Genomic DNA, 27640 nt, shown 5'->3' with positions numbered 1-27640 from the left:
CAGGCAATTCGAAATGAGAGTATTTGCAGAAAACGTCTTACTTGCACTGTACGCTTTTCGTCTCTTTGTTTTAAAATCCTTTAAAGCAGTGTTTGACTTTTCTGTACATTTTTTTTTGTTTTAAAATCCTTTGAATCATGTAAAGCACATTGAGTTACCGTGTGTATAAAATGTGCTACATAAATTCATTTGGCTTGCCATCAGTTTGAACAATAAGTAGCTTGTCTTTTTAGTGTATTTAATTGAATATGGGTTAAAAAGCATTAGCAAATAATTGAACTGCCTTCTGTTTTTATTTGTTTTACTCAACATCCCAACTTCGTTGGCATTGGAATTTGCTTTCGTAGTTGGCTTTGCTCATCAGAGAATTCCTTTTTTTGGGTTGTGGTTCCAGTTGTTGTGCAGCTGGTGTTGACAGCTGCAATGGTTAACACGTGCTTATTGTCCCCATTTACTTGAGTATACCAAATACGTTGCATTTGGAAAGCATCCAGGCCTATAATACAGTAACAATAAGGCAAAGCTGAGCTGTGAAAAAAAATACTACTTTCACAAAGATTTTTCCAAGTTGATATATACAGAACTGCATATAACTATTCTTAATATGACTAAAAATACAAATAAAAATGATAATATTCATGCTTTTGACTTTCTATGCTTGATGAACTACAGTTAAACAATTTGCCACAAGCTGAAACCTATTAAATCTGGTGATGGTATTCTTTGGATTCAGTGTGTGAATAGGTGTACTGCCGAGTTGTGTTTCTCTTCCAGGCGGAGGCAGTGTAGGACAAACAAAAACTGTGTTCTGTGAAGGGGAAAAAATGAGCGTTTGGGTGATGCAAAACTAATTGTCGCTGTCAGCGTGTTTGTTGTTAATCGAGAAGTAGTGTAAAAGACTGCGTCCCGCCGTGTTGCTGAGGCCGCACCGCAGCGTCTATTCACAGGCGCGATCCCACTACTGAGCGGCACGGGGGCTTTGACCTGCTCCGTTTCCGACCTGGGCCGGTGCACCCCTCCTTAGGCGACCTGCTGGTCCCGAGCTCCCCCGGGAGCACCATATCGATACCGAACCTAGCGCGGACACCCGCTCGACATAGTCCGCGGCGGCTCAGAACTCCTGAGCTCAAACGATCCGCCAGCCTCAGCCTCCCAGGAACTTGGATTACAGGCACGCGCCACCGCACCCGGCGAGAGCAAGCGACACCTCTGGTGGCTTTGATTTGGAGGCATGTGACGTCAGCAGGGTACGGCAAGGATTAGTGGTTCGATGTCTGGTTCAAGCACTTTGATGCTGATGATACAAAAAGGAATGTTTCACGTATTTCTACTTCAAATACACCCAGAGGTGTGTCGCTAATGTTGTCAATAAACACAAAGCTTCCAAAGACATGACATCATCATCTTGGTTTTTCCATTTGCTTTTAAAGGCATATAATAATCTTATTGTCTGTATACCTCTGACGTTGAAGAAAGTCATGTCTAAACAAATCCTCTCATTATTCTGGCATTTAGCAGAGGTAACCCTAATTGTTCTGAACCAGGAACGGTTTACTTTGATTTCATGTCAGACAGTGAGAAAAACAAAGTGTCTTTTTTGAAACAGTAAACTTCTTGTTGCAACTAGTTATAATTCTTACGGTGTTTTAAACAGGTCAAGGAATACTTGTGAGCAAGCTTTTGCAGTCCACGTAAAATGACACGAACGGTCAGATGTGGCCCACGCGACCTTGAGTGTGACACGTCTTATCGTGGATGAGTTGTCACTGTCGATGTGCTCATGAATGTCAACAAAGTTTGCTTTTTAGGCTATGAGGTGACTGCAAGTAGAAAAATAATCCTTTTATTCAAACTTGTCTTTTCTAATGAACGTCCCTGGCAGTTTGAGTGAGGAATACAAAAACAACTACACGTTAGCAGAGGGAATTCCATCAATGGTGGAAATCTTTCAAACTTGTTTTCGTGGCCATGCTCTTCTGAACCCATTTTAAAGTGTAACTGTACACATTTTCTTCTTCATGAGTCCGTTTTTGATATTTACTTTTCAAACAAGACTCCACAACCACTGCACACAAAAACTGGGGTCTTTTTTTCACATTGGTTCGGCTGTACTGGCTCAAGTTCAACTTGGTCAGTTTGTTTATAAGCCTGCACTGACTCAAGCGCTTCCTGCTCAGTTCGTCTCTCAGCTGCTGATGCCAAGTTAGATGAGTCACTACTGCTCCAATGTCCCGTGTCTGCTGCTCCGTCAGAGGAGCATGAGTGTAAAATGAGGTGGTAGGCAGGCCTGTCCTCATCCTCGCTGTCTGAGATGAGCTCCTCTTCAAATCCTTCAATAGGGCACACCAGCATTTGATCAAAAGCGTTGTCCACACTGAAAGAAAGCAATCAATCACAAATGCAGGCTGGAAACAAAACAACCAAAAAAAAAAGATTTTAACTCGGAAAATTTGTCTTTCGCAAAGATGATCTTAGTATGTCTACATACTGTATATACTGTCCTTGAAGATTTAAAAATGCTCTAGAGTTTCTATGCTTGATGAAAGCAAACAATTTGATGAATTTAAGCTGCTCACCCCAGGACACAACCCCACGCTGTTAAGACGATTTTGTAAATTCTACTGTATTTACTACATACAGTAATATACTTTATACAGTTATTATCTCTGGTTTCCACTGCATCATTGGGTTTTTGTTGACGTCACACAGAGTTACTGTATTTTTTAAATTGATGTCAAGCGAAGCGTTGCCTGGTGACTTAACAGCTGCGTTAGATACAAGCGTCTACTTCCTTGTGATTGCTGAATTTGAAGGACTTCTTCTCCAAGCCAAAAGAGCTCACGTTTCCCTTTTGTGACTCCTTAGCACCGCAATGAATAAAACCATCAATTTAAAAAAAAAATACAGTAACTCTCTGTGCGACATCAACCAAAATCCCATGATGCAGTGGAAAATTATACTGTATAATCACTTTACACTAATGTACTTTGTGGTATGTGGTAAATAACTAGAATATAAAGAAATGTCTAAGTGTATTGTAAAACAGTATATGCCCAAAATTGCCAGCATGCGTTGTAACATTCGTGGCTCCACAGTGTAAGCATTTTGGTGTAAATAGCAAGACATGCATTGGCCTATATAACAAGAGACACATGCAAAAGAAGACAATTATAGAAGAAAGAGAATGATCATAAAAATCTATTGTGTCGAAAAGCACTGGTGTATATGCTTCGATGATACTGCATACACGTGGTGGTCACAGATCGTACATTCCCATGGGAAGAAGCCCATAATTGGTCATAATTGGACCAAAAAAAAAAAAAAAAAAGGTTCCTCTATCCATGTGCTGTCGAGTATTAACAAAGTTAGGGTGGAGCAGAATTTGAGTTAGACACCCGAGCACCTAAAAAAGCCCCCATAAAGAGAGCAACCCACGTCCCGAAGAATCTCTGCATGACCACTGGACTGTGTTTGACCTTACAGGTTTCACTGTGCATACATACAGCACAAATGTCACTGCATGCTCCATGCATGTAATACGATTAATTGACTTACTATGAGCTTGTGTGACTCTCATGAACCAGATGAGCCATAGAGACATATCGATGCTTGAGGGCCTCTGCCGGTGTGATTCTTCTCTCAGCTTGAAGGTTTAGAAGACTTTTTAGAAAGTTAACAAATTCATTCTGATCTTCAAATTCGCTGAACACCTCTCTTGTATCCGCTTGATTCTGCTGGGTGTTAAACAAAGATGGCTAATATCCAGACTCGTTTACTAGAGCAGTGATTCTAAACTGGTGGGTCGGGACCCAAAAGTGGGTCGCGGACAGCTAGTAAAAAAATTACATGTATTCATGTATGTATTATATGTGTGTATGTTATATTATGTATGTATTATAAAAGTGGGTTGCAACTTTGCTAAAATAGGAAAATGAGGGTGCCATGGTGACAACAGTTGATAACCACTGGACTAGAGTAGATGAAAAGCTCTTTTCCAAAACGAGATGAACTGACAAAACTGATCTTGCCACGTCCTTCTGTTGTGTTAGGACTTCATTTAATTTTTTGTTGAACGTAACACGAAGGCAATGAATTGTTTGAGCGGGATAAAATCCATGTTTGTAAAACATCCAAGCCATTTTTCTAATAATTAATAATAATCATCAACATTGATTTATATACTGTTTTGGAAAAGGGTTCTTCAAATAGGCCTGCATTTATTTGTTCTTTCCTCATAAAAAAAAGAGACCCGCTTACAGTTTTCAGGACATCCAGAGACTTTAGTCGTATCTTCCATGTTTTAGTCTCTTCTCCGTTCGTAAGCTTATATTCATTTGGAGTCTATAGGAACAAAACAAACACTACGCTTTCATAAAGGCTGTCGTTAACATTTTAAATTCTAGACAGTTATACGTTAATACCTTTAGTTTCCACTGTTCAAAGTTCAAGTGGGTGAAATACTTCTCGCTATATTTGCCTGCTAAGAGGAGCGAGTCGGCTGGCTGCCCTCGTATTTGTACGATGGTACTCATCTTTGGGCACAAAACATGTTTGATGTCATCAGGCACTCTCTTCCTTTATAGGTTTATTTTAACAAAAAGTGAAATGTTGCATTTTATTTACCATCTGGTACTCGCAATTTGTTGCAAAAAGGTGCTGGCCAATATGCAAGAAAGTGAGAGCACAGCCAAGACCCCACATGTCCACTTGCTCAGAGATCGGAAGGCCAAGGGAGACCTCAGGTGCTCTGTTTGTAGGACCACCAGAAACAAGAATTTCATTTGAAAATATTTTTGGGCGAATTGTTTACAGATATATCCGGTGGAACCTCGAAAGTTGAAATGCCCCTGATGTCGTATAATTTGGAATTTGTCAGGCAAAGTGTCAACAAAGTATTTCAGCGAGAATCAAAAGGAGCTTGTTGTGTTTTTTGGCAATTGCTATTCCAACAAAAGGACCACCAACCTTAATCATGGAACACAACAAAAGAAGAGGAATTTAAATATTAGCTGGAAATTACGTGAAGTAAGCAGACTTATATTCAAAGCAGTAAGACTCCGGCATCACTAAAGTTACAAGTGATTTATGATCAGTTTGATGGGTTAGTAAACCTGATGAATTTCCCTACTGATTTGGTGTAATTTCACATACTGTAAATAAATAATACAATTCAACTAATGCATCACAACAAAACATTAAATTGACATTCGCTTGCTTCTCTCACTGGTCAGCAGTGGTTGCAAGAATATAAACGGGAAGGTTTCTTGTTCTGAGGTGGTGAGTGACACCGAGTTCAAACTGCAAATGTAACATTGCCCTATGTTGACAACAGAGACGATCCTCTGGCCAATCTACCAAACCTGCGATTGACTGGCAACTAGTCCAGGGTGTACACCACTCCTCTCCAAAAGTAAACATGTGATGCTAATAATGACAAGCGGAATAGAAATGGATGGTTGGGTAGAATCTACCAGACCACAGAAAATAGTCAAGTGCACTTCAAGGGAAGGTCACAAGTGCAATGACAGTGAAAAGACGTGTTGTGTATTTACGATAACATTAATGCTGAACCAAAGATGTTGGTTTCTTAGCGTTATGTCATTTAGATCAAACCTGGTTGTTTCATTTGTCAGATGGAGTGGACAAAGGTGGGACTGATTTCCTGTCCCAGACGCCCTCTTCGAGATCTCAAACAGGTTAATTTGGTACCCATACCAGTTTGTTGACTTTGTTCATACCTGACCTGAACATTAATAAAGGCTTTATGACAGTTTGAAACTGGGATGGATTATTTCATTTTCCATTATTTTCAATGGGATTATTTTTCTTAATATTCATTCATTTTCCATGCCGTTTATCCTCACAAGGGTGGGCGTGCTGGAGCCTAGCCCAACTGACTCTGGGCGAGAGGCGGGGTACACCCTGGACTGGTCGCCAGCCAATTGCAGGGCACATATAAACTAACAATCAGTTGCACTCACTTTCACAGCTTCGGGCAATTTAGACTTCAATGAACCTACCACGCATGTTTTTTGGAATATGGGAGGAAACCGGAGTACCCGGAGAAAACCCACGCAGACACGGGGAGAACATGCAAACTCCACAGAGGCGAGGCCGGATTTGAAACCGGGTCCTCAGAACTGTGAGGCAGTTCTGCTAACCAGTCGTCCACCGTTCCGCTTTTCTTAATATTGTATTGACATATTACCCAGGATTGTGCTCGACCTTAGAGGTTCCATGGTAACAAATTTAAAGAGGCTTGATCCCTACCGGTACCCCATAGGCTGTATGGTCATTCCAAGAGTCACTGCAGAGGTCTGGAGGGAGCAGCCGAAATCGATTAATTTAACCCTGAATGGCTCACATGAATGGTTTACCAGCATGATGTTATCTGGCTTCAGGTCTGCATGAATTATTCGGATAGCTTTCAGAGCCTCAAAGGCTGTAAGCAACTGTATTATAAGAGGAGGAAATATACTCAGATGTGATCCTTGACCACGTCACAAGCTTAAAAGGGCAATTTAATTATGTGCATACACTGTACAATAAATGCAAGAAATTTCATGTTTAACACAGCTCTGAAATGACTAAATGATCCCTTTACCTGATGCGCAATTGGCCGTATCTCACTGATAGACAGTGGCTTCTTACGTTTCTTGACAACAAAATCGAAAAGGCTCATGTCTAGCATTTCAAATGCCAAACACGTATACCCTTCATGCTCAAAGTTTTCAATAAACTTCACAATGCTCTTTTTTACCGGATCCAGAACACTCACAATTCCAAGCATTTTGATCTGTGGAGAAGAAGAGAGAGAGAGAGAGAGAGAGAGAGAGAGAGAGAAAAAAAAAAAAAAAAACACCAATGAGTGAAATCGAAAGACTCCATTAGGTAAAAGCTCCCTAAGGATTTAGGATGCTATACCTCCATTTTGGATATCACATTTGACTTGGTTTTCAGGACTTTGAGGGCTATGGCCTGTGACGTGCCCAAGTTTACACACTGGGCAACTTTACCAAAGCTTCCTTCACCAATTAAGTCCTTAACCAGGTAGGTGCTTGTTTTACTACTCAGAATGTTTGATTGTAGTTTATCAAATGGCTTAGATTTTTTCTTCTGATCTGCAAATGGCAACAGACGTATACATTATAGTGGGCATGCAAAGGTCATGGAGCCTACAGAGATTGCTAGCAGACACTGGATGCTACGAGCAGAAGTACCTACCAGTTTCAGTTGATGAGTTTTGAATATTTGAGTTTACACCCATTGCCATTTTATTATTTTTACATTATGTGAAAAATATATCTTTAGGACTGTTGGCTTGCGTCAAGAGCACATTTAACACCATAACCACTCTATGACATCATGCCATGTGATCATGGATGTGACATCATAATCCATGATGACGCTTACAAGTGAGTTATGCGTGTTGTCGTTTAAAAAAAACAAATTATGGATAGGTGATGACGTAATAAGAAAAAAAACTTGCACAGTAAGTAAGTAGGAATACTAACAAAAAATAATTATTAGGGTTGCATGCATCTTCTTTTGACAAATTGTGTTATTATTTGGAAATGCAATTAAAACATATGTTGATGACATTTCTAGCAGTAGGCATGCATTTTATTCTCATATTTCAGAACATCTTCGGCAAAAAAAAAAACTATTTGATAAAATATAGGATTCAACCGGTTCAAGATCTTCCACATTTGACCAAGTTATAAAAGGATTAGATCACCAGTTGTCCTTATTTTAGTTGTGCCAAAACGTCTTCCAGGTCCAAGACAGTGGAAAGTGTAAAGTCAGGTGTCACTGAACCAACAGGCACAGCGTCACCTGCACTGTTAATCCAAACTGTAGCACGTACATGTGCACTCCACCCTCCCTGGATGTCAGTGTCCAGTGAGTCTCCAACCATTATGCAGTCCTGGGGCTCCACCTGCAGCAGGTCAAAACACAGTCTGAAGATGGAGGGGAAAGGTTTCTGTTCAGCATAATCTCCCGCCAGCACAATGCTATCGAAAAAGCCTTCACAACTGGCTGCGTCTACTTTCTCCCTTTGTGTTTGAGCATTCCCGTTGGTGAGGAGCAGCAGCTTGTATTTCCTCCGAAGTTGTTTCAGAAGACTGGATATCTCTGGGGACAGATTGAGCAGCTCCAGTCGAGTATTTTTCCACAGGTAGTAACACTGATGTGCCAGGGAGGATGTTGAACAACTGTCCACACTTTCCTTAATGCTGTCTTCCCAGTGACCCACTCGGACCTCATCAATGGATCTGCCAGCTGTAGGGTCAAAGTTCTCATGAAGAAGTTTCTGCTTGAACTTGTCACAAATATTGGTTATGGTGTCATCGTCAAGAGCCAGTGAGGTCTTCAAAAGTTCCTGGGTCTGTAAAAGTTACAAATAGCACTGCAATTACGACATGCAAGTAACCTTCAACAATGTCCAGAAATGGCAGATTTAGAGCATTGTCTCCCAACCTTTATAGAGACAAGATACCAAAAAACTTATGGCACACCACCAAACAAAAATACTGGAATAATGACGATCTTGTCTCAGTTTACACGCAAATTGATTTATTCAGTGTGAATTGTAGACTTGTTTAATTGAAAACAAAGCTCTACGTACTGTATGTAACTACAGTTCTCATGAATCCTGGATGACCGCCAGAGGAGGTGATTCAAGCACTGGATGATCACTCATGCGCAGGTCGAAATTTTAATGACAACAAAGTCACCTGTGACCTCCCGGTGCCATCCATTAGCCTATATAAGCGTCCCTAGTTTGCTCTCGCGCTTTGGTTGAGTCCGGTTGTGGCACGTTGCGTCCACAGTATTGCTCCACCTTTAGTTTTACTTGACTATATTTAGTCCACCTTGGCGTTTTCTACTGGTGGGAGCCAACATGGGTTTTGTAGCGGAGTCTTCAAAGCGACGTGGAGAAATCCTATTAACAAGGCGATGTGTAAGGTATGTCAGCACCTTCAAAAACACTGTGTTTATTCATTTGAAGAAGTATCACCCAAGTGATTATGTGGTAAGAAAACAAACAAAAAAAAACAATTACAATGAGTACAGCCTGTCACTCTGTTAGTAGCACAAGTAGCATTAGCTGTTAGCCACTGCTAGCGGTGAGGCCACCAGCAACAACAATAAATCATGTCATTATTATTCAGGTGGTTTGTAAAATGGCAGTCGATTTTTTTCCCCATCTTCCATCCAACTTGGCAGGTGAGTCAAAAAGTTAATTTTGGCCCGTAATAGCCAGGCCTTGCGATGGGCCGCCAAGGACCCGTGAGCGGGCTCGCAGACACCAAATACTGCCGTTGACGCGAAACCATAGAAGCAGGTGCAACCTGCGGATGGGCACGGCAGTTTAGGCCTGCCAACTGCTGCCTCGTTTGAGAGGCCTGGGCAGTGCGCTGAAGTGCCTAGACAGCCGCGCTGCCAAAGATTCCCCCCTGGAATGAGGGGCAATGCCCTCAGTGCTCCCCTATAGGCCTCAGTCAAGAGCGATTGGGCCAACCAGACCTGCCGACGCCCTTCTGTCAGCGTGGAAAGGAGACGGCCATGTTCTCTTGACATGAATGCAAACGTCTGTAGGGCAGTGTCAACCAGCCCCCATGTAGGAGTATCAGTACCTGAACCCTCCAGCGAAGACACCAGGCCCAACAACAAATAGGACAAGCAACGTATGGAGGCCAATGGATGGCACGGGGAAGTCACAGGTGACTTTGTTGTCATTAAAATCTCAACCTGTGCCTGCATTATCATCCAGTGCTTGAAGCACTGCCTCTAGTGGTCAGGAATGAAAGAGAACTCAGTTTCAGAAACAAAATCGTTTTTCTCCACTTTCTGCTTTGTGTGAAGCTTTGATTCGTGAACATATTCTTCATGATTAATTGTGATCACGGAGTAAACACCACTTTAAAGATTGCCAGTTTATTACACATTGCACTTGATTTGGTTCTGAATATGGAGATCTGCTCATAGCCAAAATCCAAAACTATTTACCATATCACATTTAACAGAAAGCTGTGATGTAGCAGTTTCTCAAATGAAGAATGTCGAAGTAACCCTTGCTTGCATCCTTCGATTTTTCTGTATCTATGCGGTCCTTGGAGGAAAAAGTTTGGACACCCCTGAACACAGCTCAAGGGTCTCATTGACTGGTTTGAAGGTATGTCAAAAGTATCATACAAATCAATCATTAGGTTTTCGTATGTAACTGAGTTTAGACTATTTTTTAGTCCACAGAATCAAAATGACGTGATGTTTTGGGAGGGGGAGGGAAAAAAAGTGCAGCATCAGCTGACAAACTGGGGAAACAAATTAGCTGTGGGATAAGGCCGTAGAATAGGTACATTTAAAGAGAATGACAGCCAATCTGAATACGAATGGAAAAAGGGCGTCTAAATGATCGCGTGAAAAAGTACAGTGGTGGGAAGGACAGTACATGTACTATATGTATCATGATTTGACCGCAAGGGTGTGGCAGCTGACTTTCCCAGTCATATGAACGCAACGCAGCCGTGACGAAACGCAGGTTAGCTTAGTACACATGGCATTAAAACGGGAATAACCTTTGAGCAGGAGAATACCACCTTTTGTATCGCATATCGACCCGCCCGATGTGTTTCGATGAGCGTGTTGTCCAGGTCAAAAAGTATCGCCTTTACAGCATTAGCGTCCATTGCCAAATTACACTGAGAACACGCAAGTAGAGCTCATCGAGTTGCGGAAGTAATTCAACTCGACCAACAACACGATGCTGGGAATTGTAGTTTATTTATGAATACACCGCACTTTCCCTTTACATCCCCTAGAGGACGGTAATAAACCAAAATGCCCATCAACCAATGTTCAAGCCTATTGCTTTTAAATCAGGCAGGAAGTTAATCCATTTGGTACTGTAGCGTTAACACAATCACAGATTACTGTTCCAAAATACCAACCATACAGCTGTATATATTAAAGCACTCATAATTTGGACCTTCACTTCCAATTCAAGTGTAAGTTATATTATAGCATATATATAATATATATATATATATATATATATATATATATATATGAATAACATAGTCAACACATTTGTATCCACTTTGCTCTTTAAAATTTATTCTTTACAAGCACTGCACTGTCATGTATTATTAGCCCATTTCATTCAAATTCACCACTCGCATAATGTTTTTGGTGAACAGATAAACTGAAATAATGAAAGTCTGAAATAAACTGAAATAATGTAAGTAATTCAACTGTCATATCAAATCAATTATTAAAACTGCCTTCTACCATCTGAAGAACATATATAGAGTGGCTTGCATGTGTCAAGCAGACCAGGAGAATCTCATCCATGCTTTTATCTCAAGTAGACTTGACTATTGTAATGGTCTTCCGACTGGACTTCCCAAAAAGAGCATTGAACAGCTACAGCTCATTCTGAATGCTGCAGCTCGGGTTCTGACCAGAATAAAGAGGTCAGAGGACATTACTTATATTTACACTGGCTTCCAGTCAGCTTTAGAATAGATTTTAAAATTCTGCTACTGGTCTATAAATCACTAAATGGTTTAGGTCCTGAATACTTGAATGAGAATGAGATCGACAGACTCAGGTCAAATAGTGGAGCACAGAGTCCAAAGCAAACATGGTGAAGCAGCATTTAGCTATTGTGCTGCACACAAATGGAATAAATTGCCAACAGAAGTGACGTCAGCCCCAAGTGTGCATGTTTTTAAGTCCAGCTTAAAAACTTTTCTTTTTTCACATGCTTTTTAGAGCATTTCCACTTTTAAATGATATTTCGTGCACGGTACGCTGTTTTAATTGTATTTTTTTCCCCTCTTTGTTTTAAATGTTTATAAGTTGTTTTTTTTCTTTGTTTTTAAATTCTTTTACTCACGTAAAGCACATTGAGATACCTTGTGTATGAAATGCGCTATCTAAATAAATTTGCTTTGCTTTGCTTAAGTCTTGAGTTGACGTTCGTAAACGTGAGTTTTGAGCATATGCAACGTATATCACCTGTTATTCTGTGACACACACTCATACAAAATCAAAACATACTTTTGTTCTTACGCAACCAAGTCATTCTCTCCTCTGGCCACGAGCCAGCGGTTCACACGCAACTACGTGCAGGCCTGATTGTCTCCCAAACCCATTCAGAACACACAAAAAGCTCTTCTCATTTTACCTCAGATCATCTGTTGGACTTGTCACTCAGGTGCTTACGTGACTGCTTCAATTGGCATTTAAAAAAAAAAAAATACCACAGATAAGATATAAGCCGAGAAATGGTGTGAGACGCTTAACTTGCTACTATCTATCAGAACAAACAACGCCTACCTTTTGCACGCGAGGTGAGAACAAAGCTCACTTAAGGAGCAGGCGTGTAGCAACTCGAAGCGCTTCTAAAAAAAAAAAAAAAAATCATAATCTTAAAAAGGAAGTCAAACATTAAAAGTGCATGCAAACAGACAGAACGAACGAGTGCTAAGTTGTACTTTCCTTGTTGAAATTGGGTAAAGGGTGTGTGTGTGAATTTAATGAAAGTTTATAAAGCATATGAAGGAACATTATCCTGTCCAGGGTCACGGGAGAACTGGAGCTTATCCCAGCTGACTTTGGGCAAGAGGTGGGGTACGCCCTGGACTGATCATCACCAATCATTCACACCCACATTCACAAATATGGTCAATTTAAAGTCTTCAATTAACTGAGATCCTTGACTGTGATGCAGACGCGCTACCGACACACTTCATCATGCCGCCCACGCTGAACAATTCCACATTTATCTTTGTAGGTGGCAACACAGTCACATACGCAGCACCAGGTTCTGGGCCCCCATACCACACTTTCATCCATCCATCCATTTTCTGAGCCGCTTCTCCTCACTAGGGTCGCGGGAGTGCTGGAGCCTATTCCAGCTATCATCGGTCAGGAGGCGGGGTACACCCTGAACTGGTCGCCAGCCAATCGCAGGGCACATACAATCAAACAGCCATTCGCACTCACATTCACACCTAGGGGCAATTTAGAGACTTCAATTAACCTACCACGCATGTTTTTGGGATGTGGGAGGAAACCCGAGTACCCGGAGAAAAGCCACCCAGACACGGGGAGAACATGCAAACTCCACACAGGAGGGGCCGGGGATTGAACCCCCGCTCCTCAGAACTGTGAGGCAGGTGCTCTAACCAGTCGATCACCGTGCCTCCACCACACTTTCATTCCATTAAAAAAATATATATATTTGTCACGGGGGGATATGGGGAGGGGGCATGTGGTGGATGGAGTTTTCCTTCCAGATTTTATTCGTCGGCATGAGGGGGTTGGGGCTTAGGGGCCCCTGCTGGACAGCCAGGTGCCCCCCATCTGCTTAGGGCCCTGCGACAGTTGTCCCCTTTCTCCCCCCAGTTCGACGCCCCTGAAAACCACCAAACAAAATGTTACAAAATGTATGAATACTGAAATAATGATGATCTCGATTCAATTTAAACACAAATTGATTTACTCGGCGTGCAATCTGGGCCTCTTTAATTGAATACAAAGCTGATATGGGTCATTTTCATATACAGTAATTTGATCAATAACGGTAGAGACACTTCTAATTTAGCAATTTTTTTTATGCCGCCTTGGTTTTATATGGGGAAATTCCTCCCATGCGAATTTTCAAAATGTTATTGATGATTTCAAATTGTAGGCATTCACAGTAAAGGCAATCCTTATTGACAGAGCAAACGGTGGTGGCCCATTGAAGTACACGTCTTTATATGACGGTAAAACCAAAGTGCATAACAGTAAAATCATGAACAGATTCCTAAAACCCAATCTGAGTTGCACAATTTACGTGGCGTACTTCAAATTCTGCAGGTACAAGTCCATTAATGATCCCAACGACACATTAAACCCATTACACTCTTGTCTATATCCAATCATAATCATGATAAAGACATGCAACAACATGATGAGGCTCTCTCCAGTGGCATTAACGGTAAAGACAGCTTGAGCGACAAAGGACTGTTTGTAAAACTAACCATCACCCTCTGACAAATTAAATGAAATTGGATAATTTTCCACAGCACTCCCAATGATCTCTCATGATTGGTAATCACTATATGGCATCACGTCTATCAGTGGTCGGTATAAATATGTTTCGAAGATAAACTCAATCTGGAACGGAAAGAGAACTCAGCTGTCCTGACGTTGTCACAATGCTTCCATCGAGATTTGCCTTTAGGGACCCATATGCACGTACACACAAATGCACGCACACGCGCGCATTGAAGATCTTATCAAGGATGGGAATGTATGAACTGGAGCCTAAACAGAGAATGCTGATCTACTTAAGGACGTGAGTCTTGGTAAGAAGGGGAGAATGGCATCCTGCACGTACACACAAACAAACAACACCATCTGGGGGAGGACGGTGCCTCTTTAGGCAGTTACAAAACACTCCATCCAACGATATGCTTATGTAAGTTTTGTCTAGGTGTCTTCCCTCACGTTTATGTTGCACTGCATAAAATGACACCACTCGGTTCAGACCTGAGCAATGATATTGGACATGCTTTTGAAGTTCTTTTGAGAATGTTTTGAATGTGAAAATCTTGGCCCTCTGGTTGTTTTCTGGCAGTTTACCAGGGATTACAAAAGTCTCTTTTTTTCCTCTGAAGCACCTGAATTCTCCTGACCAGCCAAAGAACCAGCACGGGAGATGCGGGGTGGTGTGTTGTGGGGTTGCGTGGGCGTTGGCTTTTGTGAGATGAACACTTTTGGAAGTTTATATTTTGGGAAAATGGGAAATCATAAAATCTTGTTTGGCTCACATGCCAAGTTGTGACTCTGTCACGTCCGTTCAGTGGTGGGAAAAACAAATGTAGACTGATTTCGTACTACTGGACTGCACTAGACTTTTCACTTACTGTATATGTACTTTACTTACTGTCACGTACGTGGTTAGGGCGAAGGAGAGTAACGCAAGGCAAGAACATGGTGGACCCAATTGCAGGGAAGCAGGGAGGCAAGGCAGGAGTGCGGGAGTCTCAAAATAATAATATTTAATCTTCAAAAAGGGAAAACTGAACAAAGTCCCACAACAGATACCAATCAAATCAAAGTAACAGAGAAACACTCGAACATCTAAAACTGGAAACAAACTATGACCTGTGAGTAAGACGTGGAATAGAAAGGGAAAATGACACCTGACAATGACATACCACAATGATAAAGACAACTGGCGACTATGACATGGCAAAGACATGTGACAACGAAAATGAACCGGCAAGAACTGAAAGAAACCAGGGAACTAAATACAAACAAATTGACGAGACAACGAGGAACACCTGGACAAGACACGAGTGGCTGGAGAGAGCTGATTGGTCGACACAAAGTAGACGAGAACAGGTGGACACAACAACCTAATGAGCACACGACAAACATGGAACACAGGAAAACATGGAACAAAACTAAACACAACCCAAACCAAAACACAGACCATGACACTTACTTTTTCAGATGACTTTTTACTTTTAATTCCTTCATTTGAAAACAGATATCTATAATTTCCACTCCTTACATTGTCAAAATAGGCTTGTTACTTTGGGAAAACTCAGTGGTTGATGACAGTGTAAAAAATGACGTAAATACAGGGGGAGAGATGGAATGAGATTTGAATTGATTGATTGCGATCTTGGGGAGTGATTATGTGACAGTAACAGCAGCGACGTGGCAGAATGTGAACCACGGAGCATTAACAACAATTCCGCGACAGATTTGTGTATTGCTCAACGACACCACAGTCGTGGGGCTGGGGGTTGGGGGTGGATGGTCCGTTGTTGCATCTTCTCAAGCTCTGTCCACACTAGATGAAGCTGATGTTTATTTTTTTTTTGTTTTTTTGTTGCCCACATCCTTCTGCCAGTCAGTGATTTAAACCAGGATCCCAACGGTAGCAGATGACAATTTGAACCATTTAGCCATGGCTGCCCCACATACAATAAATCAATGTTAAAGTAAACACAATTAACTTCAACTTTCAGGGTTAAGGAATCACAAAGTACAAACTGGAACTTTACGAGTTCATTGACAAACCCATATGCGTAAACAGTTGCATATGTGGACAACCTGTGCGGTGATGTACCCAGTACAGAATATCAGGATCAAAGTCCAATCACTGTAATAAAACAAACAAAAAAATAAATAAATAAAGAAACCGCTAGCTCAATGCATTTGCTGAACAGTGAAGTAGAAAAAATACATACAAATTGTTTCCTCCCCTATATTATATTAAAAAAAGAGGATTAAATTCAGTTACCGTTTCACTAAATGTTTCACTGCAAAAGTACTGGGTTGCATTGGCTGATACGTTAAAAAGGTATTGAGTACTGAGACAAACTAACAGATCAGTTAATAAAAAAAACATTGAAAAACCATAAAAGCTTGAGTTAGGCTGTATGTTTTGCTTCACAACATTAGAACAGCAATTTCATTATTCAGCAGGTAGCAATATCCTCTTGCATTAAGTTGCCTTTGCCTCGTCTTGTCTTTTTAGCTCTCAAAAAATTGGCTTCCTCCTCTCCGACAACGCAAGCTGCACATTGGCTGTGTAAGCGAATAGAAACTCTTGCACGGCAAATGTTAAAACAAAGCTACTGCTTTTTTTTCCGCCTTCGTTAATTGTGATTTAGCTCCATCAGTGGTATTATCTTCACCTTCTCTTCATTGCTCCTACTGACAACTCAGACTTTCTGATGTTAAGTTAAAGTTCAGTAAGTTAACTTGAACAATACCATAGTTATGAGCAAGTGCCGCTTTTATCTTCACATCACTTAACTACTAATAGTAAACTTTTGGCTAAAATCTAGAAAACCTACTTTGTTATTTTTGGTAAGGTTTACCATTTGCTTTTTACAGTGCATCCATGACCTTATTTAAGAGAATTATTTAAGGTTGTTGGCTCTAAAAATGATTGTTGTGCCAGCTGAAAAATCAAGAGCTTCAGTCATTACACATTCTAAATCTAATCTGAAGGAAAAAAACACATACAAGGTGTACTTTTACAGTTGTTTTCATTAGCTAATTTAGCATTTTTCAGTCAGTTCACAATGTTAGCAGAAGCTATGGGAACAATGTTTTGATACCATAAAAGCTTAATAAAAGAGGGAAATTATTTTGTGTGCAGAAAATTATTTTCCATTGTGCCAAATTATCAAAATCGGTGTTGTAGTGTGTATGATTGACAGTAAAAAAATATTTACTTGAATTAATTTTAGAGTCTGTATTTTATTTGTTTATTTTATTTTTTACTTCGGTAAAGGCGTTGATTCAGTACTTTTACTTTTGCCGGTGTCCTTTTTTTTTCTTTCTGTACTTCTACTTAAGTACAGCGTGTGAGAGGCCTACTTTGGCCATCTCCGCTTCCCTTGATTAATAATGCCAATGGGAAAAAAATAAGTGTTGCACAAATACAATCCTGTTTAGTCCACATTCAACATTAGGAGGAGTCAGTTTGTGTGTGCGCGTGTGTGTGTGCACACGCGCGCGCACGTGTGTGTGTGTATGCTACATACGGTATTCTTGATCTTTTCATTGTATGCCATATGTTCCCATGTTTCATGCTGACCAGAACAGAACAAAACAAAACAGGTTGGGACATGACTGGCAAAGGGCTTGGATGCATCTTGCTGAAACACACAAGAAACCACAATGCAGACACTTGATGTGGAAATACTTAACTGAACATTTTAGAACTCTTTTAGTCACATCAAATAACAATAGCATCTTTGGAGTTTGTAACCAACAGCACTGTTGGAACTACAGTACAAAAATACCAAGATGAGGGTGACTGCGTCATATTTCGAAAGGCGAGTCAGAATAGGATACAAAATATTTAAGAAACCCAGTTTAATACCCACAAAAGATTCAACCTGTATATAGTTAAGTGAGCATCTTGAATCTCAATGTAATAATATACACTCCCATCTAAAGTATTTAAAAAGTGATTTTTTTGTTGTAAACTGAAAAAAAATTTCCATCAAAAGACTACTGTTATAGATGAAGGGGTATTTAGCTCTGCATCTGGCACACACACAATGAAGATATAATTAGGCACCACATTTTTTGGCAGACAAAATTATTGGAATATTTAAAAATAGTAATTCATTTTTAAATGAGATTAGTAAATAAGATCACACTCCTCAGCCTCCCTGGTCAGGTCTATTCAGGGGTGCTGGAGAGGAGGGTCCGTCGGGAAGTTGAATCTCAGATTCAGGAGGAGCAGTGTGGTTTTCGTCCTGGCCGTGGAACAGTGGACCAGCTCTACACCCTCGGCAGGGTCCTCGAAGGTGTATGGGAGTTCGCCCAACCAGTCTACATGTGTTTTGTGGACTTGGAGAAGGCGTTCGACTGTGCCCCTCGAGGGGTCCTGTGGGGGGTGCTTCGGGAGTATGTGGTACCGAACCCCCTGATACGCGCTGTTCGGTCCCTGTACGACCGGAGTCAGAGTTTGGTCCGCATATCCGGCAGTAAGTCGGACTCGTTTCCGGTGAGGGTTGCACTCCGGCAAGGCTGCCCTTTGTCACCGATTCTGTTCATAACTTTTATGGACAGAATATCATTTCCAACTCTCACTGGAACAGTTCGCAGCTGAGTGTGAAGCGGCTGGGATGAGGATCAGCACCTCCAAATCTGAGACCATGGTCCTCAGTCGGAAAAGGGTGGCGTGCCCTCTCCAGCTTGGGGATGAGATCCTGCCCCAAGTGGAGGAGTTCAAGTATCTTGGGGTCTTGTTCACGAGTGAGGGAAGAATGGAACGGGAGATTGACAGGCGGATCGGTGCAGCGTCTGCAGTGATGCAGACTTTGTATCGGTCCGTTGTGGTAAAGAAGGAGCTAAGCCGAAAGGCGAAGCTCTCGATTTACTGGTCGATCTACGTTCCTACCCTCACCTATGGTCACGAGCTGTGGGTCGTGACCGAAAGAACGAGATCCCAGATACAAGCGGCCGAAATGAGTTTCCTCCGCAAGGTGTCTGGGGTCTCCCTTAGTGAGAAGCTCGGTCATCCGGGAGGATATCAGAGACGAGCCGCTGCTCCTCCACATCGAGAGGAGCCAGATGAGGTGGGTGGGGCATCTGATTCGGATGACTCCCGGACGCCTCCCCGGTGAGGTGTTCCAGGCACGTCCCACCGGGAGGAGACCCCGGGGACGACCCAGGACACGATGGAGAGACTACGTCCTTCGGCTGGCCTGGGAACGCCTCGGGATCCCCCCGGAAGAGCTGGATGAAGTGGCTGGGGCGAGGGAAGTCTGGGCGTCCCTGCTGAAGCTGTTGTTTTCCTTGGTCTACCCATTTGCCCCTCCCATAGCTGAGCCGACCATGTGGGATGATTTTAAAAAAATTGTAATGATGACACTACTACTACTCCTACTACTAATAATAATAATAGCAAAGCAAAGCACCTTTTTTTTTAATGCAGCCCATTTCATACACAATGTAACTCAACATGCTTTACATGAAAGCATTTAAAAACATAGGAAAAAGGTTTAATAACAATAATAATAATAATATAATACTAATAACAAGAATAATAATATAACGGTGGAACGGTGGACGACTGGTTAGCACATCTGCTTCACAGTTCTGGGGACCCGGGATCAAATCTGGCCTCATCTGTGTGGAGTTTACATGTTCTCCCCGTGCCTGCGTTGGTTTCCTCTCACATCCAAAAAACGTGTGGTAGTTTGATTGAGGACTCTAAATTGTCCATTAGTGTGAATGTGAGTGCAAATGGTTGTTTGTTTTTATATGCCCTGCGAGTGGCTGGCGACCAGTTCAGGGTGAATCCCGCCTTTCGCCTATAGTTAGCTGGGATTGGCTCCAGCACGTCCGCCACCCAAGTGAAGATAAGCGGTATGTAAAATGGATGGATGGATAATAATAATAATAATGGGTTCAGTGAATATATTTTCTGTGCCCCAATCAAATTCACCAAAATCGTATTAGACCAGCGGTCTACATACTGTGCTGGACATGGACATCGTACACACATAAAGAATTTTCTGATCTTAAAAAAGTTTTTTTCTTATCTGTGACAGACCCCACACATAAAGATAAAAACCAGGCATGAACAATTTTGTTTGGATTGTGCGTGGTGTGCGCCTGACCATTTCAACACAGAACAGCACACGTATAAAGCACTCTATGTTCTAGACTGGTGTCATGGTCTGTGTTTTGGGTTGGATTGTGTTTGGTTTTGTTTCATGTTTTCTTGTGTCCCATGTTTTTCATATCTTGTGTGCTCATTTAGTGAATGTCCACCCGTTCTCGTCAACCTTCTACCTTGTGTCGACCAATCAGCTCCCTCCAGCCACTCGTGTCTTGTCCAGGTGTTCCTCGCTGTCTCGTCAATTTGTTTGTATTTAGTTTCCTGATTTCTTTCATTTCTTGTCAGTTTATTTTCATTGTCACACGTCGTCGTCGCCAGTCGTGTCGCTCAGTTATAACACTAGTCATCTCTTGTTTCCAGTTTTAGGTTTACTCAAGTGTTTCTTTGCCACTTCATCAGTATTGGGACTTTGTTTAGTTAGCTTTTTCCTTGATCCTTCTTTGCCTTTTTTTGGGAAATATTTTTTTTTTTTGAGACTCCTCTACTCCTGCCTTGGCTCCCTGCTTCCCTGCACTTGGGTCCTCCATGTTTTGCCTTGCCTTCAACGCCTTCAAAAACCACAACGTGAAAACTAGTGCTAATCCGGCACATAGTGTAACTGCGAGGGGCCGAGTTAAACCGGGTTGTCATAAACTCGCAACTGCAGCAAGCGTATTTAACAAAAGGGGCTGTCTGCGCCAATGGGAAGAAGAAACACTTCTGGATAGTCGCCGATCTTTGCCGATTGTTTCTGAAGGTTGCCAGAGCCAGGAGTCTGTCCTCAAAAAACAACTTGCTTTGGAAAATACTTCTTGCCGTCTGGGGAACCCACTTTTATACAAAAAGACGACATTGAGTAAGACACATTTGTTTTCATTAATGGCCGCTTCATTGATCCTGAGTGAAGGCGCTTCTTTGATTGGCTACATTCTGTTCCAATCTCACAATTCACAGCGTCATGACTCTGGAGAAGTCACCTTTCCCTGCACACATGAAGTTTGGGTCGTAAATATTAAAGGTGTTCATTATTTAAAATTGTCCGCCCCGACCTGCTTCAGACCCTAAAATCGGGACAAATCCTCTCTTAACACACCTCAGACCAAAGGATAAGCTGATAGGATAATCTTATAAGGCATAAGATTTTCTGTCATTTGACGTCATTGGCTGGGAAGGGGAAAAATCAGGACAAAAACAGCCCTGTTGTCTTTATGTGTGTACCAGGCCTTGGACGTGCTCTCAGCAGGTGTTAAGTTTCGAACGACTTTCTGCCACCAAATTGCCACTGCAGCGGGCGCATCTCAAAGGACACACCTTCGCTGCTCCAGAAACGCCCAGCTTGTCGCAGGCCGGTCTGCCAAATTGGCAAAAATGCGTAGTAGCCTTGCGCTTGTACGAAAGTCAAGATACGGCAGTCTTTGCGTTCTGCTGCAGATGTGCCATCTATGAAAATAGAGGGCTGTATCTTTATCCAAAACAAGCAAAAGTGTGATGGATAGCGTTATTGGTTCATTAACAGCATTACACAAACACTTGACAGTGGCTGAAAAAGGCAAGAACATTTCCTGGAACAGTTTCACTTCAGAGGTAGTTTTCCAATGATGTGTCCTTATTACGTTCTATTTTAAGTCAACATGGTAACACATACGCATTAAAGTATCTGGAAACTTTGACACAATTGCTTTCCACAACTTGTTTGTCTTGAAATGATGTTTTGAAATTTGAGACGTTTCACTCGTAATGTGTGATGACTGGGAGGAGCACAGCGTACTCTTGAAGAAAATGTCTCATGTAATGAAAAAAAAATAAAATAAAATAAACCAAGATGCTAATTCATACCCACATAAAAGTGTTGTTGTTCTAATTTGAAATACGACCATTAAATATTTGGGATGTCATTTTTAGGGATACAACATAACTTATTATGATTATTTACAGCAGCACACATTTTCTCTTCTAAGATTATTGTTACACCTGACTTTCTTTGATTCGCCAGACTGGTTGTCTGTTTGACGCCGCTTCCCAGGGTTAGGCTCGAAGTTGATTAAACAAAGTCCATCGTTTTTCTGAGCTGCGCTGAAAGTGAAGAGAACAGATGGCCTACAGTATCATGTAGCTTTTGGGCTGACGGCCGCAGGTGCTGACACTTTCCATGTGAAGTGCTTTTTCGCCCTTCAAGGAGGGGCAATGATGACATGACATGCCCAATGTCAGTTGCTAAATTCTGAAGGTGGAAGGTCTGGCATTGACGTGGAGAAGACACGATTCCGTATGGATGTTATTTGTCTTTATTGCTTATTCTGACCTTGTGTAGCTTCACAATGAGATCCTCCACCATGCAGCCTCAGTCCTTCGTAAGACAATAGAGTTTGCACAAGACAGTTCTACAAAACACTAATAAATACACTATTAAATACACTATTTTACTTATTGAAAAAAAATCTTCCATATTCTTAATTTCAATTCAGTGTGGTGAAGCATAATGAGAGTAATACTTTTACAATCTGTACAATGCTGAAGGCATAAAACAGTGAAGAAGACAAGTTAAATGAAAATAAAAGTGGACAGTTTAGTTCTTTACATTCATTTTATTATGCTATTACTGTATGTTTTTATACAGATCAATACTGTATAGTGCTATGTTCTCTATTAACAACACATTACAAAAAGGTTAGTGTATTTTGGGGGGGATGGAGCATACTGTATTAATGGCATTTCCATTTATTTCAATGGAGAACATTATTTGAGATACAAGTGATTTGAGTTAAAAGCAAAGTCCCGGGACAAATTAAACTCATTAACACTGATAATGACTGGTGGACAGATGGAGTACCGCATGCGTCTACAAGGTGAGTGTCTTTACATTAACAATATACAGTAGGGAGCTGTATTAGGGTCACCTAGTGAGAGAAAAAACAAAGCAGAGACATAATTTAAAGTCGTCATGATGCGATTTAAAGTCATCTTGTGATATAAATTCGTCACAATGAAACTTAAAGTCATCACGATGAGATATAAAGTCAACAATTGACACGAGGATACCAGTTAACACAGAATTAACATATATAAATGAATAATTGACAAGAGCGCATCCTGGCATAGCAACCAAGTCCGACGACCACCGGTCGTCAATTGTTGACATGACACGCTAACTCTATGTTAACCAGGATCCCCAATTGTTAATTTTAAATCTCAGCATGATGACTTTATATTTAATCTTGACGACTTTAATATCTCATCACGATCACTTTAAATTTCATCGTGACGACTTAATAGCTCATCATGATGACTTTACTCTCATCACAAAGACTTTAAATAGCATCCTGTTGACTTTAAATGTCATCGTGATGACTTTAAATTGTCTTCCACCACCCCCACACCCCTTCACTAGGTGACTCTAATATGCCATTGAAGAGCTGGCTTTTGTTGTGCAATTCTTTTAATAATGATATCTTGACTAATTGTCATTTCAGCCAGACAGTATTGTAGTGAGCAGCCAGGATATAGATGCGTGCACCACGTTCCCTCCATGTCATGTCCGCTTCTATAATTGCTGTCACACTTCCCTTCTTTGTCCTCAGTGGTACCCTTCTGTGACAGAAACACAAAAATCTACAAAAAGGCCCAAGAAAAACAAAACACACTACTGGAGTTAATACATTAGTAGTCTTACATTTATTGAGAAATTTTGGAGGATTTAAATTTTTTTTCCCCCCTTACAATTTATTTTGAGCATTTTGAAGTTCCGCTGTATAAAGATTTCATCCGTTTATTATTTGACACATTCAGAGTCATTTTGGAAAGCTTCTGATCAGCCAATGCTGTAAATTACGACATATCAGTAAATTACGACATATCATCAACATCAACATCTCATGGTACTTCTAACGATTCCTGCCTGTGTTCTAAGAAATAACCTGAGGGTACAAATTCTATGAGTTAAGAATAATTCCAGGTCATTTTCCATGACTAAGGAACCTGGTGGTGAGTTAATTGGAACGGAAGTACCCAGTCACGGTTTTGCAAAATGTGTTGAAAGCAAATGGTGACGCACACTATGGTTGCATTCCTGGAATGAAGTCGATGAGTCAAACTGTCTCGCGAGCAGAACAGTGTGCTTGGAACACAGATAATTGTTGTGTCTTATTGCCTAATCCTACCAACCACTGGATTGTCTTTCTCAAGATGACTGTGCGCCAGTGCACAAAGCAAGGTCTTCAAAGGATGTTTGGATGAATGGCCATTAACTAGAAAAGATATAGCGAGCATGGGCTTCTCCTCCAATGTCAGTGACCTATAAGCTCACAAATGTCCTTCAAGATGAATGAAAAAAGATTTCCACTGCATTTTATTTTTTTGGGTCTGACAAGAATGGAAGGACCGACTTCATATTTTCTTCCATTTTCCTTTGCTGTAAATGAAATGGCTTTGTCTCCCATTAACAGTACCCATATCTAGTAGTTCTTTTTAGATTTTCTCTCATCACGGCATCTTGTAATACACTGGTAGACTTGTATAACACCTGGTGCCAGTTCAAGGCACTTTTTAAATATTTTTTTTTTACTTTTAATAGTCCAGTCGACGTTGCTCATGTTTTTTAATTCTATAAGAGCATCGCGTTGTGTCACATGAACCCCAGATCATACACAATTTACAAGACAGTATTTAGCTGACACCACTGATGACCTTGTGTGACATCTTACATTAAAGCAGCAGTGCAGGCACAAAAGTAACACAAGTTGAAGTCATTTAGCAACGAGTAAACAAATGAAAACAAGGAATTGTCTCTACGTCCAAATGAAAGCAAAAAAGGGAGGAGGAAAGCACACACGTTAACAATAAAAATGACACGATCTGAATTACTCCGCAAATGTTCCATTATTAGTGCAGCAGGCTCCGGTTAAGTGTCTTTTACTGACATTTAATGACAAATCGGAATAGATTTATGTACACTCATCACAGTATACAGGAGCTACTACTTACCACAATAATTATGTTCTCATAGGTTTGCAATGTCACTGGAGGAGGAGTTTTCCACCAAGACTGCAAATGGGTCACAGCAATTGCCTTAAAGGTGCACAATACTCTTATCTCCACTGGCTTCTACATTAAGTACACTTGCACAACAGGCTGTCCGTACCCAACCATTTTCTGTACCGTCCAGACTCACTTTGACACCTATGGACAATTCAATTAACCTACCAGGTTAATCTTTTCGAAAGATGGGAGGAACCTCTAGTACACGGAGAAAACCCATGTAAGCACGGGGCTAACATGCAAACTCTACCCTCCACCCTGAACCTCAAAACTGTGAGGCAGACGTGCTAACCACCAAGTCCACCATGCTGCCTATATTGAGATACAATATTGAGCATAATACTCAAAATGGTGGCAAAGGTGCAGTTGCCTTATTTAGCTCATGACAGTCAAAATATTAGAAACAGCATTGCCGTTCTACATCATTTTATATACTTACACAATTATAAACACATTGCTAAATCACTTATTTTCTGACAATAACAATTCAAAATGAGATGTGGTGTTGGATTGGTTGTCAGATTGTACATGTGTCCCTAATGAAGTGGTCTTCAAATTTCGTTTTCATCCGCTGTATGTGACATTCCCCACACCCATGTAACCCATGTAAGTTTTTGCATTAATTGTGTATTTTTCTTTAAAGGAAATAAAATATGATACAGTGGTGACTTGAGATACAAGCTTTTTGTGCCTCAAAACATGTATCTTAAATCAGCTGTCCAATTTAAATGAATTGAAATGCCATGAATTCTTTCCAGCTTCCCAAAAAAAAAATATGCTAAAAACACTATAATATTGTACTTTAAAAAACCCTACAGTAATGACATAATTAAATATAATGTAAAGACAAACAGTTTTTGCCACATTTTTTTGCTTCAATTCAATGGACATTGTGCTGCTGCTTCTGGTACGTGCGCCATGGCCACTGGGGGGCAGTATAATACAGACATAAAGACGCACGAAGAAGAGTTTAACACCTGACTTAGAAAGCTGCAATAATTTTTCGCAAAGGATAAAAGATATATGCCTGTGAGTATTTTATTTATTTTCTGTCTACACGTGTCGGTCCGTGGTTTGTGTTTGAATATCCGTTACTAAAAAAGGTTCGAACACTGCGATGATTCGTGCTACTAGTTTGTCGGACAAACACAAATATGGCGCTACACATTTAGTACACTGTTGTTCACAGTTCAACTATAGCGGATGCTTTTGCTCGACTGAGATTCCGTCTACCTTTTATTTGGTTTGTCAAAATTTAAGATAATGCATCTGAAAAAAATATATAAATATGCATCGTATATTTACATAATTGACAGCTGTCAAAAACATCTGCTTACCTTGTTAGACCAAATTTACAATGAAATGAATCATGCAGGGCGGTACGGTGTACAACTGGTTTGCGCATCTGCGTCACAGTTTTGAGGACTGGGGTCCAATGTTGCATGTTCTCCCTGTGCCTGTGTGGGTTTTCTCCGGGTACTCTGGTTCCTGGCACATTCCAAAAACATGCATGGTAGGTTGATTGAAGACTCTAAATTGCCGTAGGAGTGCATGGGAATGTGAATGATTGTGTGTTTATATGTGCCTTACGATTGGCTGGCGACCAGTTTAGTGGTTACCTCGCCTCTTGGCCAGAGTCAGCTGTGAGGATAAGCGGTTCAGAAAATTGTCATGAACATGGTTATGGCGACGGCGAGGAACGCAAGGCAAGAACATGGTGGACCCAATTGCAGGGAGGCAAGGCAGGAGTGCGGGAATCTCAAAATAATAATATTTAATCACAATGATAAAACAACAGGCGACTATGACAAAAACAACTGGCGACTATGACAAAAACAACTGGCGACTATGACATGGCAAGACATGTGACAACGACAATGAACCGACGAGAACTGAAAGAAACCAGGGAACTAAATACAAACAAATTGACGAGACAACGAGGAACACCTGGACAAGACGAGTGGCTAGAGAAAGCTGATTGGTCGACAAAGTAGACGAGAACAGGTGGACACAACAACCTAATGAGCACACGACAAACAAGGAACACAGGAAAACATGGAACAAAACTAAACAACCCAAACCAAAACACAAACCATGACAAAAATGGATGGTTGGATGGATAAAACATGCAAATGACTCAATTCCATAGCAAGCATATCGACATCTTTATCACAACAACAAATGCCCTTTTTTTCTTTTTTAAATTCCGTTTCATTTAAAATCCCCAAATCAATCAGTGGCTAAAATACATTGTGTGCATTCATGACAGTCCTGCAGCTTGTTCACACTCTTTAGTTTATCCCTTCAAATCTGTGCGCTGTGATGAACTCTTGCGCCGCCGGAGCAAGGACGGGTGGCGGCCGCTGGACGAGCGCCGCCGGAGCAAGGACGGGTGGCGGCCGCTGGACGAGCGCCGTTGGAGCAGGGTCAGGTGGCGGCCGCTGGACGAGCGCCGCC

At 41.2% G+C, this 27640-nt stretch overlaps 2 protein-coding genes across 6 annotated transcripts; both read right to left on the bottom strand.

Annotated features, from left to right (window-relative positions):
* Positions 1 to 1707: 1707 nt before the first annotated feature.
* On the bottom strand, positions 1708 to 7058 carry LOC133485924 (homeodomain-interacting protein kinase 1-like). Of its 3 annotated transcripts, none has more exons than XM_061790319.1 (8): positions 6925 to 7058; positions 6605 to 6796; positions 6271 to 6452; positions 4624 to 4747; positions 4422 to 4532; positions 4258 to 4341; positions 3556 to 3734; positions 1708 to 2374 (listed from the first exon to the last, which is right to left on the bottom strand). In XM_061790319.1, exons 1-8 carry the CDS (start codon positions 6928 to 6930, stop codon positions 2038 to 2040), a joined length of 1215 nt encoding a protein of 404 aa, XP_061646303.1. In that variant the 5' UTR covers positions 6931 to 7058; the 3' UTR covers positions 1708 to 2037. The 3 variants fall into 3 exon arrangements, with proteins under 3 accessions (XP_061646303.1, XP_061646304.1, XP_061646302.1); XM_061790320.1 differs by having other exon boundaries at positions 1709 to 2374; positions 3556 to 3731; XM_061790318.1 differs by having other exon boundaries at positions 1709 to 2374; positions 3556 to 3643.
* nanp (N-acetylneuraminic acid phosphatase) lies at positions 6504 to 10766 on the bottom strand. 3 transcript variants are annotated; one of them, XM_061790322.1, is made up of 2 exons: positions 10584 to 10766; positions 6504 to 8389 (listed from the first exon to the last, which is right to left on the bottom strand). In XM_061790322.1, the coding sequence occupies exons 1-2, from the start codon at positions 10692 to 10694 to the stop codon at positions 7748 to 7750; spliced, it is 753 nt and encodes a 250-aa protein (XP_061646306.1). In that variant the 5' UTR covers positions 10695 to 10766; the 3' UTR covers positions 6504 to 7747. The 3 variants fall into 3 exon arrangements, with proteins under 3 accessions (XP_061646306.1, XP_061646307.1, XP_061646308.1); XM_061790323.1 differs by having other exon boundaries at positions 10605 to 10765; XM_061790324.1 differs by lacking the exon at positions 10584 to 10766 and adding an exon at positions 10015 to 10543.
* Positions 10767 to 27640: the final 16874 nt, after the last annotated feature.

The sequence above is a fragment of the Phyllopteryx taeniolatus genome, chromosome 11 (genome assembly GCF_024500385.1).
Source record: "Phyllopteryx taeniolatus isolate TA_2022b chromosome 11, UOR_Ptae_1.2, whole genome shotgun sequence".
Lineage (NCBI taxonomy): Eukaryota > Metazoa > Chordata > Actinopteri > Syngnathiformes > Syngnathidae > Phyllopteryx > Phyllopteryx taeniolatus.
The sequence above is the reverse complement of the archived record's forward strand: the minus strand, read 5'-3'. Positions and strand labels throughout refer to the sequence as shown.

What these genes read in the sequence shown, in the direction of transcription:
- LOC133485924 (XM_061790318.1), bottom strand. An exon ending in TTGAACAGTGGAAACTAAAG is followed by an intron (nt 4,342 to 4,421) that starts GTATTAACGTAT and finishes TTGTTCCTATAG; the next exon opens with ACTCCAAATGAATATAAGCT. An exon ending in GAGAGTCACACAAGCTCATA is followed by an intron (nt 2,375 to 3,555) that starts GTAAGTCAATTA and finishes GCTTTCTTTCAG; the next exon opens with TGTGGACAACGCTTTTGATC.
- nanp (XM_061790322.1), bottom strand. Translation starts at nt 10,694, where the DNA reads ATGGACGCTAATGCTGTAAAGGCGATACTTTTTGACCTGGACAACACG. An exon ending in TGGTATTCTCCTGCTCAAAG is followed by an intron (nt 8,390 to 10,583) that starts GTTATTCCCGTT and finishes TAACTTTTACAG; the next exon opens with ACCCAGGAACTTTTGAAGAC.